Below are 14,680 nucleotides of genomic sequence, written 5' to 3'. Positions count from 1 at the left end.
TGGGATTGGGAATTTCTGTCATCATACTTACTGATAAGTATATTTTTTTTTTGTATCTTTTTCTTGTATCCAATGTAAACATAATGTGCAATATGTTACATCCATGTCTTTTGTTTCTTTTATATTTTTTAACATGTGGAATAAATAAATTGAATGGAAATGTATGGAATGGAATTGAATTGATTCTTCCCAACCATTCCAAACATGTCAATGCGAGTACATTTCCTTTTACCATAAATTTGTCATGTGCAAGCCCCTATAAGATGCTTTGTGGTAACCCAGAAATTATGTATGCTTTCCATTGACTGTCAGAGTGCTTGCTCCAAAATTCTATACCAGGTTTTCTTTTTCAAGACAAGGTGCTGTGTAATGTTATGATATGTCAAGGAGAGTTAGTACCTCTTTCCTAAGTCAGTTGTAGCATAGTGCCAGCTCTGTAATTAAAGAATTTCCACTGTGAAAAATGGGGGGGGGGGGGGGGGGGGGAAGGGGAATGAATACGTTATATATCTCTCCATAATATATAATTATATTTATAAATCAATAGATAGCTGCCGTGTATGTGTTTTGAGGATGACATAGATAAATTTTTGCATTATTTGCAAGATTGCCGGTTTGTTTGTGATAGTAGCCTAATTCTAAACCCATGATTTCTGTGACTGCCATTGCAGGTACGATGTCTGTTGAGATCACCCATATATGTCACAAAGGGTCAGAGGTTAACAGGAAAGGTCATACTCATCGCCAATGCAAGGTAGAGTATCTCCACATGGATGAAGTTGACTAAGTCCCACATTGTACTTCTATCTGTTTTTGTTAAGGTTTATGACAGTGCGTATTAGTCAAAGATTTCAGTGCAAAGTACATAAATGTAGTCAAATTGGCCTAGACTGTAACTTTTTCAAAGGCTACACACTGTATACGCCATATGTTTAGGGAGTCTAATTTTCGCATATCAGACCTTTCTGACAATTTCACGGGTGGTTAAATTTGTGATCATAGAGTACAGATATGCATGGAGAAATGCACACATGAACGTCTCATTCTTGTCGCGATCATTATTGATAATTTTGCTTCTTGTTAATTTGCGCGGAAAGCTAGCAAAATATGTGGTATGTACAGTAGAACGATATGTCTTGAAAGGCAATAGCTTTCTTTGCACCAGAAAGTCATAGATGTACCCAGTGTCATGAGTCTGATTTTATATAGATCTCGCCTTTTACAGCTGTTTTATTGATGAGAAGTGCTTATACATGTAAGTGTGTGTGTGTGTGTGTGTGTGAGAATTCAAGCGTTCAATGTATCGTGAGTAACCCTTAATTACTTCCATGAGAGCCGAATCATCTGACCAAACATTGCATCTTGTGTGACCCAATATAATCCACCGGGATCAATCAATGCCACTGTATTTGTATGTTTGAGGGCACCCATCCTTCTCTCTGAAGAGGCAAATATTTTTGTTGTTGTTGCTTTTATGAAGGTAATTGTAAGTCTGCCTGTGAGAAAACTCCTGTAGCCAGCACAGAAGAGTGATGAAGTAATCCAAGGCTACTCCGAAAATGAGAGTTAGAAAACAACGCAGGCTGCTGCAAGTGTTATGCTGTTTTTGTTGTTGTTATTGGCTTTTGGATGTGGGGTTTCATGGGGGCATTTTTGCAAGTGCAGACCTTTGTGGCCTGTACTATTCTATTTTCTTCAGCAGTGAGACATACATGTTAGTGGCAGGAAAACAAAGGTCCTTATCCCAGTGTAGAAAGACCCTTGCATCTATCGTCAGTTACCATGGCAACAAGGAAAGTGTCACCATTGTGTAGCTGCAATCGGTGAAAATTGCAAGTTGCGATTATATTTGCAAGTAGTACATGTAGCAATATACATTTTGCCATTACTGTAGAGTAGAATTAACAGGAACAGTTGCTAGTACAGAAAATTACAGCTGAGCGCTTGACCAGACACGATCATAATTTCCTGACCCTTCCTTGACCCCTGCAGGCAGAGCTACGACATAGACCTGGAGCTGGAGTCGCCCAGCTCGGGGGTGAAGTCCACCAACCGGCTGGACCTCAAGAACCCCCTCTTCCACTACACCGGCCAGCAGGTGATGGTACCGGCTGGCAGCCACACTGCCTCGCCCTCCGAGAGCTACTGGAACCAGCTGGGCGGGGCCACCAACGGCATGGACACCGCCGGCACCTCCACGCTAGGCAACGGCTACAGCAACGGTCAGATACTCAGCACGGGGGTTGTCCAGTCCAATCTAGTACCTATTGGTGAGTAGTGGTCAAGAGCGGATAGCCCATTTAAAAAAAAAAAAAGAATGTGGAAATAGTGTATACTTAGGACAGGTAGAAACAGCAAGATAAAAGTTAAAGCCTAGAAGGTATTTGCTCTAGACGCAATATAAATATTTGTAATTATAAAAGTTATTGTTTTGTTCTATGCATTAGGGCAAAAAGTTGAGCATGCCTTGTACAATTTCATCTTCAAATTTACTTATAAAGCACCATCTTTTGTCCTTGATGAGAAATAAAAGGTTGCGCAGAAGTTGTTCACAACGTAAATGATGGTAGTGGTTTTTTTTATTTCTTCTTTTTTTTTGTTGCTACGGGATAGCTATCATTGCAATATCATGCTAGGCATATCTCGTGTGAAAGTTGTTGATGTGACCACTATCATGAACTCTGCAATTTATGAATATTCATCTGAGTCGGGTGTTGAAAAGAACAAAACTTACAGTGATTCATTTTACATTTTATCCCACCCTAACAGCCAACACAGACCCCATCGCCCACAGTACTGTGCTCCCGGGGGGCCTCACGCAGCGCCAGTACACCGTCCCCATCCCCTCCTCCGTGGGCCAGGCCATGACATCGCTGTGCTTCGGCAACTCCTCCTCCTCCACCTCCAATCAGTACCACCAGGCCGGCAGCAACCAGCCGGGCCAGCCCCAGCACCACCAACAGCAAACGGGCGCCGGCCGCAGCCACATGATGGTAGATCAGCTGGGCGGGGGGATATACGGTGGGGGGCGGGGGCAGCAGCATACCAAATACGGGACGCAAATGAACTAATTCATGTAGAGCTCACGGGAGGGAGGGAAGGGGGAAAGGGAAGGTTGGATGGAGGAAAGGAGAAGGTTGGATGGCATTATTGGATAGGTGTACGGATATCATGATAGAAAAACAACAACATGCGAATTTGGCTTTAGGAGAGTTCCTTTGAGAATGAGAGAAGAGTTCAGGCAGAGGGGTTAGGAAGGAGGAGGGGTATGATGGTAGTGTGTTGTGACAGTTTGATCATCCATTTGTGTGTGTGGGTCTGTGTGTGTGTGTGTGTGTGTGTGTGTGTGATTGTGTATGTCTGTTTGCAAGTGTGTGTGCATGTCTGTGTCTTGTCGTACATTGTATGTCTGCGTGTGTGTATGTGTGCGCGTGTGTGTGTGTGTAACGAGTGCTGTTTAGGATGACCATGCTTGTCACAAAAGGCCCAGTCGATGAGCTGATCCCCAGTGGCATTATCGGGCACAATTCATCGCAGAAATGAGAAGCAAAAATCTGGCCTGGACTCTAGCCATCAGCAGCCAGGCAAAGATCATGGGTATGGAGTAAATGCATTGATATCCTGTGGTTGTGACCAATCTCTTCTGATTATGCAACTAGTGTGTTGCAGAGATGTGCCAAACATGATTGCTGTCAGGAACGTGCAGTTGCATCTGCCTAGTGACCCCCAAAGCTCTCCGCCGTTGATTATTTCAGAGGGTTATGTTGCATGAAAAGTTATGACTTATGACTTCAGAATCAACTGTAGAAGTATGAACTGGATTTTGACTGACAGAAATTGGCATGGCATATTTTCCACGATTTTTCATGTGCAGTCTCAAACATGACTCTCTATGCAACGGCTCGGATAAATGGAATGTAACAGACTTTGAGGATATGTAGGCTTAATGCAGGTCTTTTCCTGATGATGCGTGGATCACCCCTAAAATACCCAAGAGATGGGCTTCGTAGTGAGAGATAGAGTGATAATTGATGGAGGAGAAATTTGGCTGCCAGAGTAACGTGATGCTGTCAGAATCAAGGTATAGGGATGAGAGGAAAGTAGATTTTCTGTATCGGGTCAGTAGGCAGATCGACCTTCGCTGAGGAATCAGAAATTGATGATGCGTTACCATGGAAACATCCATAGTAGGTGGAGAAAGGGTGGAGGGCAGGGCAGGTAGAGAAGGATGAAGGAGGATTGCGTCGCAGGGATAGGGCCACTACCACCTTCTTGTCACTGCTCACACAGGTCATTGGCAGAATCATTACAGTAGCATCGTTTCCTGTAGAGACGATTTCTAGATGCACGGGGGTCGTCGTGCCACCTTTCTACGGGAGCAGTCAAATCTCGGGGTCATGTACAGATATTCCACTTAGAAACCAGCCTGTTGCTGTATTATCCACTTTTGCAGAATTTTATTCATTTTTTAAAATATTTTTTCTCCGCTTTCTTCTTAGATTGTCGTGACACTTGTTGGTCATGAACGGCCCTTTGTAAGATAGCTGCACCATATTTTGTTGTTGTCAAAGTGTTTATAACAAGAACTTTGCAGCACCGAAGTGAATTGAGTACCGTGTACTACCAACTGTTGCTAGAAGGTGGGGTTATTTTTTATGCCTTCTGTGTCTTTGGGTTGTCCTTTACTAAATGTTTTTATTCTATTCACCAACTTCACATGTAAAGAGGGTTTACTGCATGCATTCTTCTTTGTAACATTTGCAATCATTGAGTAATTGCTATTTGGATATGAACCCAATTTTTTTTGCCCAGTGATTACTATAATGTGTAACATTTATTTATATTTCTAAGATGTCGAGTTACACATGGTGTTATTAGGTAGCTCATTGGGTCACAAATCACATCCAGAACACAGACTTATGAACAGGTATTGAATGGCTGTACAGAATTTTTACATGAATATTCAAATGTGCTCAAAGTTACACAATGCAAATTCACTGATCTCCTGCCGTATTTGCAGAATTTAACTTAATCTTTACTTCTCGCAATATTTCTATTTGAGCTCACGGTTTATGTGTTGTATGCAAGTTGAGAGCTTACACCAAATATTTGGATTTGATATGCTTGAATGCTCCGCGAAATATGTTAAAGAAATACATTCGTTGGCCTACATCGACACTGCATCAAACAAACTTGTCAAATGTTGATTCCAATTGATCTTTGATGTTTTACACTCATGAAATGTACACATGATGAAGGTGGTTTTGATTTTGGAAAATCAACAGACCACAAGATGAGACGAGTTTTGAGAGTTACAGGCCTTTTATTGTCATAAATAAACTTGGGGATTACTTGAAACAGTTTGGTATTTATTCCCTGAACATTTAGGAAAAACAAAAAAACAAAAAAAAACAAGCAAAAACATTGGGAAAATGAAAGAAGAGATATATCGCATATCATGTATTCAACTTCTGTGCTGTGGGATGTGTACCCTGCAACAAACATAAGTGTATTTTGCCATCTGTGATGGTCATTTAATTGTGTCTCTAAGTAGGCACATATCTATGTCACTCTCCTTTATTTTGTCCTTTCTTTCTCCTTTTATCTTCCAAACCTTTGGCAAGTTTTTTAGAGGTGTGAGGACGCAGGTATTACTCATAATGTAGACCACCTTTTTAATCGTTGACTTGACACGCACAGCCTAGATGCTGTAGAATTATGAAACTTTGTAGCGTATGAATTATAAACACCGTAGCGAGTATTCATTTATGATACATATAGATCTCTTTCGAAGTTGTGTACATATAGTTGAAGCCTGCTCTTGGGCCCTGTAGCTGTTCATTCATGAGGCAGTCCCGTTTAAATGTACCTTGTTCAGGATGCGGTCAGTGTATGGTATTTCATTTTTAATGTTGTCCAACTCTTTCATCTTGTTATTTGTGTGCCGTTTCGAGGCCTCTTGAGAATAAATGCCTTCCATCCCCTTTGATTTCTCCCTGTTTTTAATAAGATATAAAACAGTGTTCCAAAACGTGCTAAATGAAATTCAATCACTAAAGTCAAGTTTTTAATGCTTTGTGTAAACAGTTAAAGATGTGTGTTATCCATCAAAAGAGTGACATTGACCAAGTCTCTGGCCCAGTAGATCATCTTCAAACCCAAACACATTAGGGAATTGTCATGCCATCATCAGTAATTATGTTATTATGTAATTATGTAATTCTGTAATTATGTTATTATGAAAGCAGAAACAGGACAGAAGATTTCTTGAATAATGGCTTGGTAACCCTGTTGAGACTATTTCTAACGTCCACTGGATTTAATCTCCAGGCTATGCACAACATCCTACTCGCATCAAACAAGTTTTTCAGTCAATAGCCATCCCTGCCCTTTAATAAGATGTGTTCTATATGTTTTTGGAGAATGCCATATACATGTATCTCACTGTCATATGCAAGTTTCACATAGCATTCTCCTCCTCCAAAATTTCCCCACGTTTTTGTGTTGATAAGGAGCATTGGTTGAATTTGGCCTTCAGTTGCTTGTGACGGTGCGAGTTAAAGTTTTCCTTGAATATTCCTTTTCAGAGTTTGTGAGAGTTGGCATCATTGTTTAGCCACTGTCACACTGGAAGCGAGTGATGTTCATGTGAGATGTTATTGTCAAAAAACTTTGAATTGAAGAGTTCCATGTGTATGGCGCTTAGACTCCAGAAATCCTATTACAGTCCACCAAACTTATTGTTTCTATGAAAACCCTTCCCTCCCTCCATCTTCCAGCCCAGTCCAATTTCAGGAAATGAAGATGGCAATTCCTATTTCTGTCAAAGATATGCCAGGGTATTTTATAGATGAAATAAACTACTTTGGGAGTTGCAAAATTCATAGACAGAAAATTATGCTACCCTGCTGTGCCCTTCATGTAGTAAATCTACAGTGAGCCCCACATAGAATACTGGTAATGTTTTGTCACAGAGTGAAGGCTAAGACTATGGAATGTAGTAACACTTAATCTATTCTCGTCATATAATGTGTATTTGGGTCAGAAGAGACTGACAAAATAGACTTGTGTCACCAGCTGTTTCATTCTAGTCACAAACACACCAATTAATGTTGTCATGGTGTGTGATAATCTGCTGTAGAGATGGTAATGCTGTCAAATATGTTTTTCTGGCCACACACACACACAAAAACTTCAACACCTTTGTTTAAAAGATGAAGGAGTTAGCATGCTGCCAGCAGACACTGCATATTGGGCAAGGACCAAGGAATTTGTCTGTGAAGACATTTGCATAAAACATTGAGGATACTGCTGCCCAGTTATAAAGGAGAGAACAGGCAGATTTTTTTTTTTCTTTCTATTCTGCCATTGTCGACAGAGTCTGCGCTTGTTCATGTAGATAACTCAGAGGTGTTGATATAATTTATGCCCCCCACCGTGAACTGGTGCCATGGGTGCAAGTGCCGTCGGAATTAGTTTCATTTCTCACCATTTCTGTGATGTTGCCACATTTTTTCTGTCTCGTGTTCCATGTTGACTTGTACTGCTATTTGTCGACTAGCGAAGTAGAACTCTTTGTCTTGTGTTTTCATACTAATAAAGCCATTATTCAATGCACATCATATCACAAGGTGTCCACTTACTGTATTGAGTCGTTGCACACTTGATTAATAAACACTTCATTTTTCATGCATCACAAAATGTATCTTTTCAGTGTATGTTGTTAATACAGGGAAACCTCAAAGGGATGATACAGTTTCGGTTGAGATGGGACTTGAAGTTTCTACCATCTTTTGATAACGATTTTGTAAGATAATGAGAAACCTCTTATGAAATATAAAAGAGCATACATGTATAATTCTTAGAGGATTTCAAAGTTGATTTGCTGAAAATCGGTTTTAAAATGGCTGAGATATCCAAGACAAAGCGATCCTAATAATACTTTGTTTTTGGATATCTCGGCCATTTCAAAACTGATTTCCATCAAATAAACATTGAATTCCTCTTAGAATTGTATGCTTTTTAACATTTCACAAAGTGATTTTGAGTATCTTGAAAAAAGTTGAAAGCTGAATTCTCACCTCAACCAATACAATACCATCCCTTCAATCTTAACAAGGACCTAGAACTATCTTACCTAAAAACTATCTGACCTCTCTATGAGGCTTTTGCACACTTAATCGTGGGACACTTCATTTTCCATGCATCACAAATCTTTAATATTAACACAGGGGAACCTTGTTATAACGAGGACCTAAAACCATGGCTATCGCCTTGTTATATCGGGTTACTCACTATATCAGGGTACAAAAACAAAGATATGTTATAAGAGTTGGGACCTGCAAACTCACCTCGTTATAGCAGGTATATTATTTGTATCTGACCTCTTTTGAACACAATATCACTCTATCATTTGTTGTAAAGTTTCAGTTAAGCTGGGAATTGTAATTATTTTTTTTTTCCAAATACAAGTATATTGTATTACATTCACCTCACTACCAATTACCTTTATTCAGCAAAAAAAGAACCAATTCCCTTTATTCAGCAAAAAGAATAAGCCAACAAAACCAAACCAGTCAGTTTTAAAATGACTGAGATATCCAAAACAGTGCGATCCTAATAATACTTTGTTTTTGGATATCTCGGCCATTTCAAAACTGATTTCCATCAAATAAACATTGAATTCCTCTTTGAATTGTATGCTTTTTAACATTTCACAAAGTGGTTTTTGAATATCTTGAAAAAAAAAAAGTTGAAAGCCGAAATTCTCACTTCAACCAGTACTATACCATCCCTGTACAATTGTAAAATCAATAAGGACCTATAACTATCTAACCTAAAAACTATGTAACCTCTTTATAATGAGGTTTTCGCACACTTAATCGTGGAACACTTCACTTTTCATGCATCACAAATCTTTATGTTAATACGAGTGAACCTTGTTATAACAAGGATCTAAAAACCAAGGCAATTATCTTGTTTATCAGGTTTCTATGTCAGGGTACAAAAACAAAGTAATAAAGAGTTGGGTCATGCAAAATCACATTGTTTTAGGAAGGGTTTTTTTTTTTTTTTTTTATCTGACCTCTTTGTAATGAGGTTCATATGTTAAAAAGTTTCAGTTAAGCTGGGAGTTGTAATACTTTTTTTTTTTCCAAATACAAGTATATTGTATTAAATTCACCTCACTACCAATTCCCTTTGTTCAGCAAAAAAGAACCATTTCCCTTTATTCAGCAAAAAAACAAGCCAACAAAACCAAACCAAACCAAACAAAATGATTTTAAAAAAAGTTCTATGACTATTTTGAAGTCTCCACCCTAGAGAGTGACAGAGGTCTTATTTTCAGTAGGTTGTTGGGGCATACACTTTTTCAGAAAGTGTTCTAGGTTGCCTGAGCTTAACATTTATTGAAGAAAAGAGGGGGAAGAGGGTGGACTTTAGGCTCCAACTTGTTCAGAGCAGGGGAGATTTGTGTTATGGAGGTAGTGTGTTTGTGTGTGTGAATAGATGGATGTGGTTTGACACTCTAGAGGATCCAAATTTCAATGTCATTGCATTCATGCAGGTTGTCTTTGGTACCAAGCCATTCTAAGGGGGCCGGTGTGTGGATTTTAAGATACGTGTACAAACTATAGTTTACCAGAGTGTCCTATGGAGAAGTTGATGATGACGATGATGACGACGATGAATGATGATGACGACGATGACGATGATGATGACGATGATGACGATGAATGATGATGACGATGATGACGATGATGATGATGATGAGACGATGATGACAATGATGATGCTATGATGATGATGATGATGATGATGTTGATGATGTTGATTATGATAGTAATCGGTGAAAGTGATGATAAAATTCAAAAGGACATGTAACATTAAGAGTAGCACAATATTAGCAATACTGCAGAATTATGCCAACTAAACCATCACATCGATAAGAAATACATATATTAAAGAGAACGAATATTTATATCACATTACATTCAAATAATACAGTATGCTGAGCACAGATTATCTGATTGGAGTTTAACTGTTAAAGACATCAGTACAAGATATGAATTTTGAACTTCATATCAATGAAGATGACGAACACAATGCACCTAAAATATGAACATCACAAGTATGTAGGGGATCACATAATTCTTCTCTTTGGACATTCATAAGCATTTCATAAGTGGCAACTGCCACTTATGAAATGCTTATGAATGTCCACAGAAAAGAATTCTTTTCTTTTCATTTCCTGCATTACTTCATGTAAGTTTACATCACCAGGTGAATAATGTGTTTGTTTTTTTCTTTTTCTCATTTCTGTCTCATTTCTCTCAGCATTGTGAATAGGGTGTTACAAGACAGTTAGAGTGGGTACCAGTAGCCCCTTTGTTTTCTCCTGGAACCATAGAGCAATTTGGAGAGTAGGTACCGGGTAAGTGACAGAAAGCCAAGTCATGCACCGGCTGTTAGCAAGGGGTTACTGTCTCGTCTCATCCTAATCCTATATGTTTTGTTAAGTATATGCTCATAGACATGACTACAATAGCAACAAAGAAAGCATGATCCTTGCTGTCGACCTAAAAGCCGCGGTCACACTGGCAAAAGATCAAGAAGTTTAAGATCACAAAGTCTTCCCGATCTTTGGTCGTCTGTTCACACTGGCAACCGAACTTTTCTATCTTTGGAACGAGTGGTTTGGCTCACTATTGCGCATGTTCACAAGGAAGAAGGAAGAGTACACAGTCCGATGACAGGTGATCATGACGAAACAATGGATACCTATACATTACAATAGCTGTGTGCTTCTTAGGCACCGCCTGAAAACAGGTGGTGAACTGGTCACATGACAAATATCGCGAAGTTTCAGTTTCTAGCATTCAAGCTGGCAAAAGATCAAGAAGTTTGGCAGGGGTCCAGGAAACATCCCTATACTTTGAGTGAGAAGTTTCGCAAGAAGTTTCACAGGAAGTTTGTGGCCACAATGGCAAAACTTTGAGATCTTAAAGAGAGCAGTTCTAAACTTCTCAATCTTTTGCCAGTGTGATCACCACCACAGTGACTTAAAAGAAATTAAATTTGTAGAAGTGAGAGTAAAAAATAAATGAATATATTGTAGATAGAATTCATCCCCTTTGGATAACTAATGGAGATGCTGAAAAGTACATCTTGCTTGAATTACTAAATTTTGACAATGAAGGTATCTCAGGAATATGTGTTGCCAGAAGCTGCCCCTGAATGTAATTATGCCCTATGCTGCCATATTAATTAAATGTCTAGATTTGGAAATAAATGTGAAAGATGCAATACTGTTGAACTTTAACAGAAACTGAAGACAGGATGTAAGTAAATGACTATTTGATCCATAAACTAAAAGCATGTTGAGTGTTCAAATCAATGAAATTCTTGCGTTGTTTTTCAATGCAACTGATTGACAAATTGGCCTACATCGACATAAATATTAAAGCACCAAATTAATCAGTGTTGTCATAGTAACCATGATGAAATAGTCATGGGGGTCATGGCCAGTGGATAAGATGCCTGTCTGGTGATCAGGAGGTTGTTTGTATGAATCCAGCCCAACCTTGTATGCCCATGAATTTCTATCACGGCTACTACTGAAACACTGATTAATTCAGTGCTTATTTACATGTATGTCGATGTAAGGCAAATTGTCAATCTGTTGCAATGTTGTCTGTTGTTGTTGCAAATAGGAAAATACCTTCCGTAAAAACGGCCAAATAAAAGTAGCGAAGAGGTAGACATATATAAACAGCACCATAGCCAGTAAGATTGTAAGTAATTTGTCCAGCACAAGTACATCAAATGAATTGGTTAGTGTTCCTCAGTTGTCATGTTGCACAATGTTGCTGCTCATTTTCTCAAAGGCTTTCACCATCAAGGATTTTACAATGTCACCACAGCCCTTGAGAAAGAGAAGGCAATTCAGACTGCCTTTACTCCCTTCTGTTGTCACAGTTCCTAGCTTGCAAAGGGTTTATAGCTTGAGAATTTGTCTAATCTCAAATAAACCAATAACTTACTGTAGTTTCATTTTAAAAAAGACTTCATCAAATAGTTCTTTTTGAGCTTTCTTTCGTCCTTAATATAGATTTTCCTTCTGGATGAATTATCCATCAAGCAAATTGAATCCATCAAGTAAATTGAAATTGATCAGATTGCCTTTAAAGAGTTCTGATGTTAAATGAAAGGAAGGTATTATTCAGAGGGGTGAAGGTTCAGGTGTGAGTTTCTTCAATTTGTCTGTAGATTTGTAGATGACAGGTTCGAGTCCCACTGGTTCCTTTTTTCCAACATGTTTGTTAATTTACAGATCAGCAGTTACGATCTTAACAAATTTCATTTTAGAGGGAGACAAATTGAAGGGAAACTCACACCCGAGTTCTGATATTACATTGTATGTAGCTGTGATATTCGTTTTGAGTTTACCAATTATCCATGAAAATGTTGTCCATGTCTGTCTTCATAGGACTGACCAAGGGAACCATGATGTACTAATAACTGACTCATAGCTCCGTTGCTCATTTTTATCACTCGCTTTTATTTAGTGTCTGTATTTTTCTGGTTTCTGTATTGCTGCATGATCTTCAAGTTCATGAACGTGATACCTCAATTTAACAAACAACGACATACAATGTGTTAAAGATCCAGATATCATGTGTACATATAGTATTTGTCCGAATATTTGCATGTTTGTCTGGAACTGTTTGACTTTGGAAGTACATGTAATGTTTCTGTGACCGATATAATGTGGCACCGTCTGATCGTTATCATTATGATTTATTGTATAAGATTACTGACTGCACTGCACGTACAGTGAAATTAAATACCTTTCACAAAATTGATTTTGTAACCTGTAAATCATAACCATGGCTACACTGTGTGATGGAGATTAATGGCAAGTAGTCTTTATGCAAGTCTTTATTGGTGTCATGTAATCACGCCTTCGATATGTTGCATGCCATGCTTATTTTGTTTGCAGTTGATATCAAGAGATATACATATTCTGGTGTAGCAAATGTTACCTCAAGAAGTCCTCATGTTCTGAGTCATCTCCAACATTTTTTTAACTTCTCTGTATCTATTTAATAAAATACAGAGAACTCAAGTACAGGTTACTTTGTATATAACAAAGCAACAAAGATGTTAGCCAATGACTGAAGGAAGGAAAAGTTCAAAATAACTGTATCACAGAAAGAAGAAGAAGAATGGTGTGTAAAACAGAAGTAGAATTTCATATTGTATACATGTGTAAAGCTTCATCTAGCTAACAATTGCATGTGATTGAAGCTTCTGCAATAAAAAGATTACCTGGTCCGTTCAAGTTTTTGCCCATTTGATACTGCACAGCATCTTTTGTCAGCTAATTTTGATTTGGTGATGTTGTATCTTTCATTGATCATTACTTGTCAAACTCTTCCCTCCTGTATCATTTTCATCCTCTTCCGAAAAATTCACATTTATAAATATATCAATATACATACATATATCTTTATATTCACAAATACATAATGTATATTCACATATATGTACAAGTGACAAATTTTGTTAACAGATTGAAGTTCTGTTGTTGGAAGGTTGGTTCTTGCATGATGGAATGGTAAGTCACAGTGTGTGGTACATCGCAGGTAATAGTCCTCACAAGGACTTAACAGTATTAGTACAATGTAGTCTCTCTTGGTCTACTTCTACAAAGAATAGAGAAATGCATAAGGTCGCTTAATCACCACAATCAAAGTTTAGTATCAGTTCCCCGTATGGAAACCAAGTAAAGCGAGTGTTTCATTTGAAATGATATACACTACAGTAGTAAAAAGCACATTTACAACAGTCATTTGATTTGTGCCTGGTGGAATTGGCATCATATTTTATTCAGATGTAGTTTGTGGTCGTGCAACATAACTCTGAATTTGTGTGGGGAATAAATGTCATGAGTACACTTTTTTTTTTTCCATTTACTATGACAAATAGTGCATGATAGTGCATGTTGTCATGCACTATTCTGGAATGTATGAACAATGAGAACACTGTTTGCTATCATGTAAGTTACTTTTACATCAGTTTTTGGCCTTCATAAAATAAAATAGCACTTGGTATATTAATGCATTTAATAGTATATACAAATAGTGAATGGTCATAAGTGCGATGGTACAAGATTTCGCACGAGGTGAAAGATAGAGGCGCTCTATTCAACGAGGCAAAGCCGAGTTGAATGGTGCGCGTCATCTTTCACCGAGTGCAAAATTTAGTTCCATTGCACAGGTAGAGACCATACACTATTTGTTTTATACAACACCTCGAACGTCAACAGATATGGTCCACACAGATTCTTGAATTTAGCACAGAAATGGCAACCATTTGCCATGAAAGGTGAATAGCTTCACAGTTACAGTCAGCCGCATGTCCGTATGTAACCGAAACTGATTAGTTGTTGTTTACAAAAATGAGTGACAAAAGTACAATTGTATGTGCTTTTAAGCGCGCTTGTATTATTGTTGAATGTACCTACGCGGCAAATGTTTGTTTATTGTGACATCAGAGCCGTGCAATGGAACAAAAACTTCGAGCCAATCATGAGTTTAACACGGGACTCAATGGAAATTGGTAACATCAGCCATGCGCTAACCATTTTTGCTCAAACAAAATTGCACAGCTGACA

At 38.4% G+C, this 14,680-nt stretch overlaps 1 protein-coding gene across 1 annotated transcript in view; it reads left to right on the top strand.

The window, feature by feature from the left end:
• LOC140236710 (histone-arginine methyltransferase CARMER-like) overlaps window positions 1–3,071 on the top strand; it is a 49,748-nt gene extending 46,677 nt beyond the window's left edge. Inside the window, exons 11-13 of the mRNA XM_072316632.1 lie at window positions 672–754; window positions 1,993–2,270; window positions 2,770–3,071. Coding sequence (XP_072172733.1) covers window positions 672–754; window positions 1,993–2,270; window positions 2,770–3,071 — 663 coding nt within the window. The remainder of the gene's footprint in view (window positions 1–671; window positions 755–1,992; window positions 2,271–2,769) is intronic.
• The last annotated feature ends 11,609 nt before the right edge of the window (window positions 3,072–14,680 follow it).

The sequence above is a fragment of the Diadema setosum genome, chromosome 13, assembly GCF_964275005.1.
Source record: "Diadema setosum chromosome 13, eeDiaSeto1, whole genome shotgun sequence".
Classification (NCBI taxonomy): Eukaryota; Metazoa; Echinodermata; class Echinoidea; order Diadematoida; family Diadematidae; genus Diadema; species Diadema setosum.
Note: the sequence above shows the minus strand (reverse complement) of the source record. Positions and strands in the feature narration are given on the sequence as shown.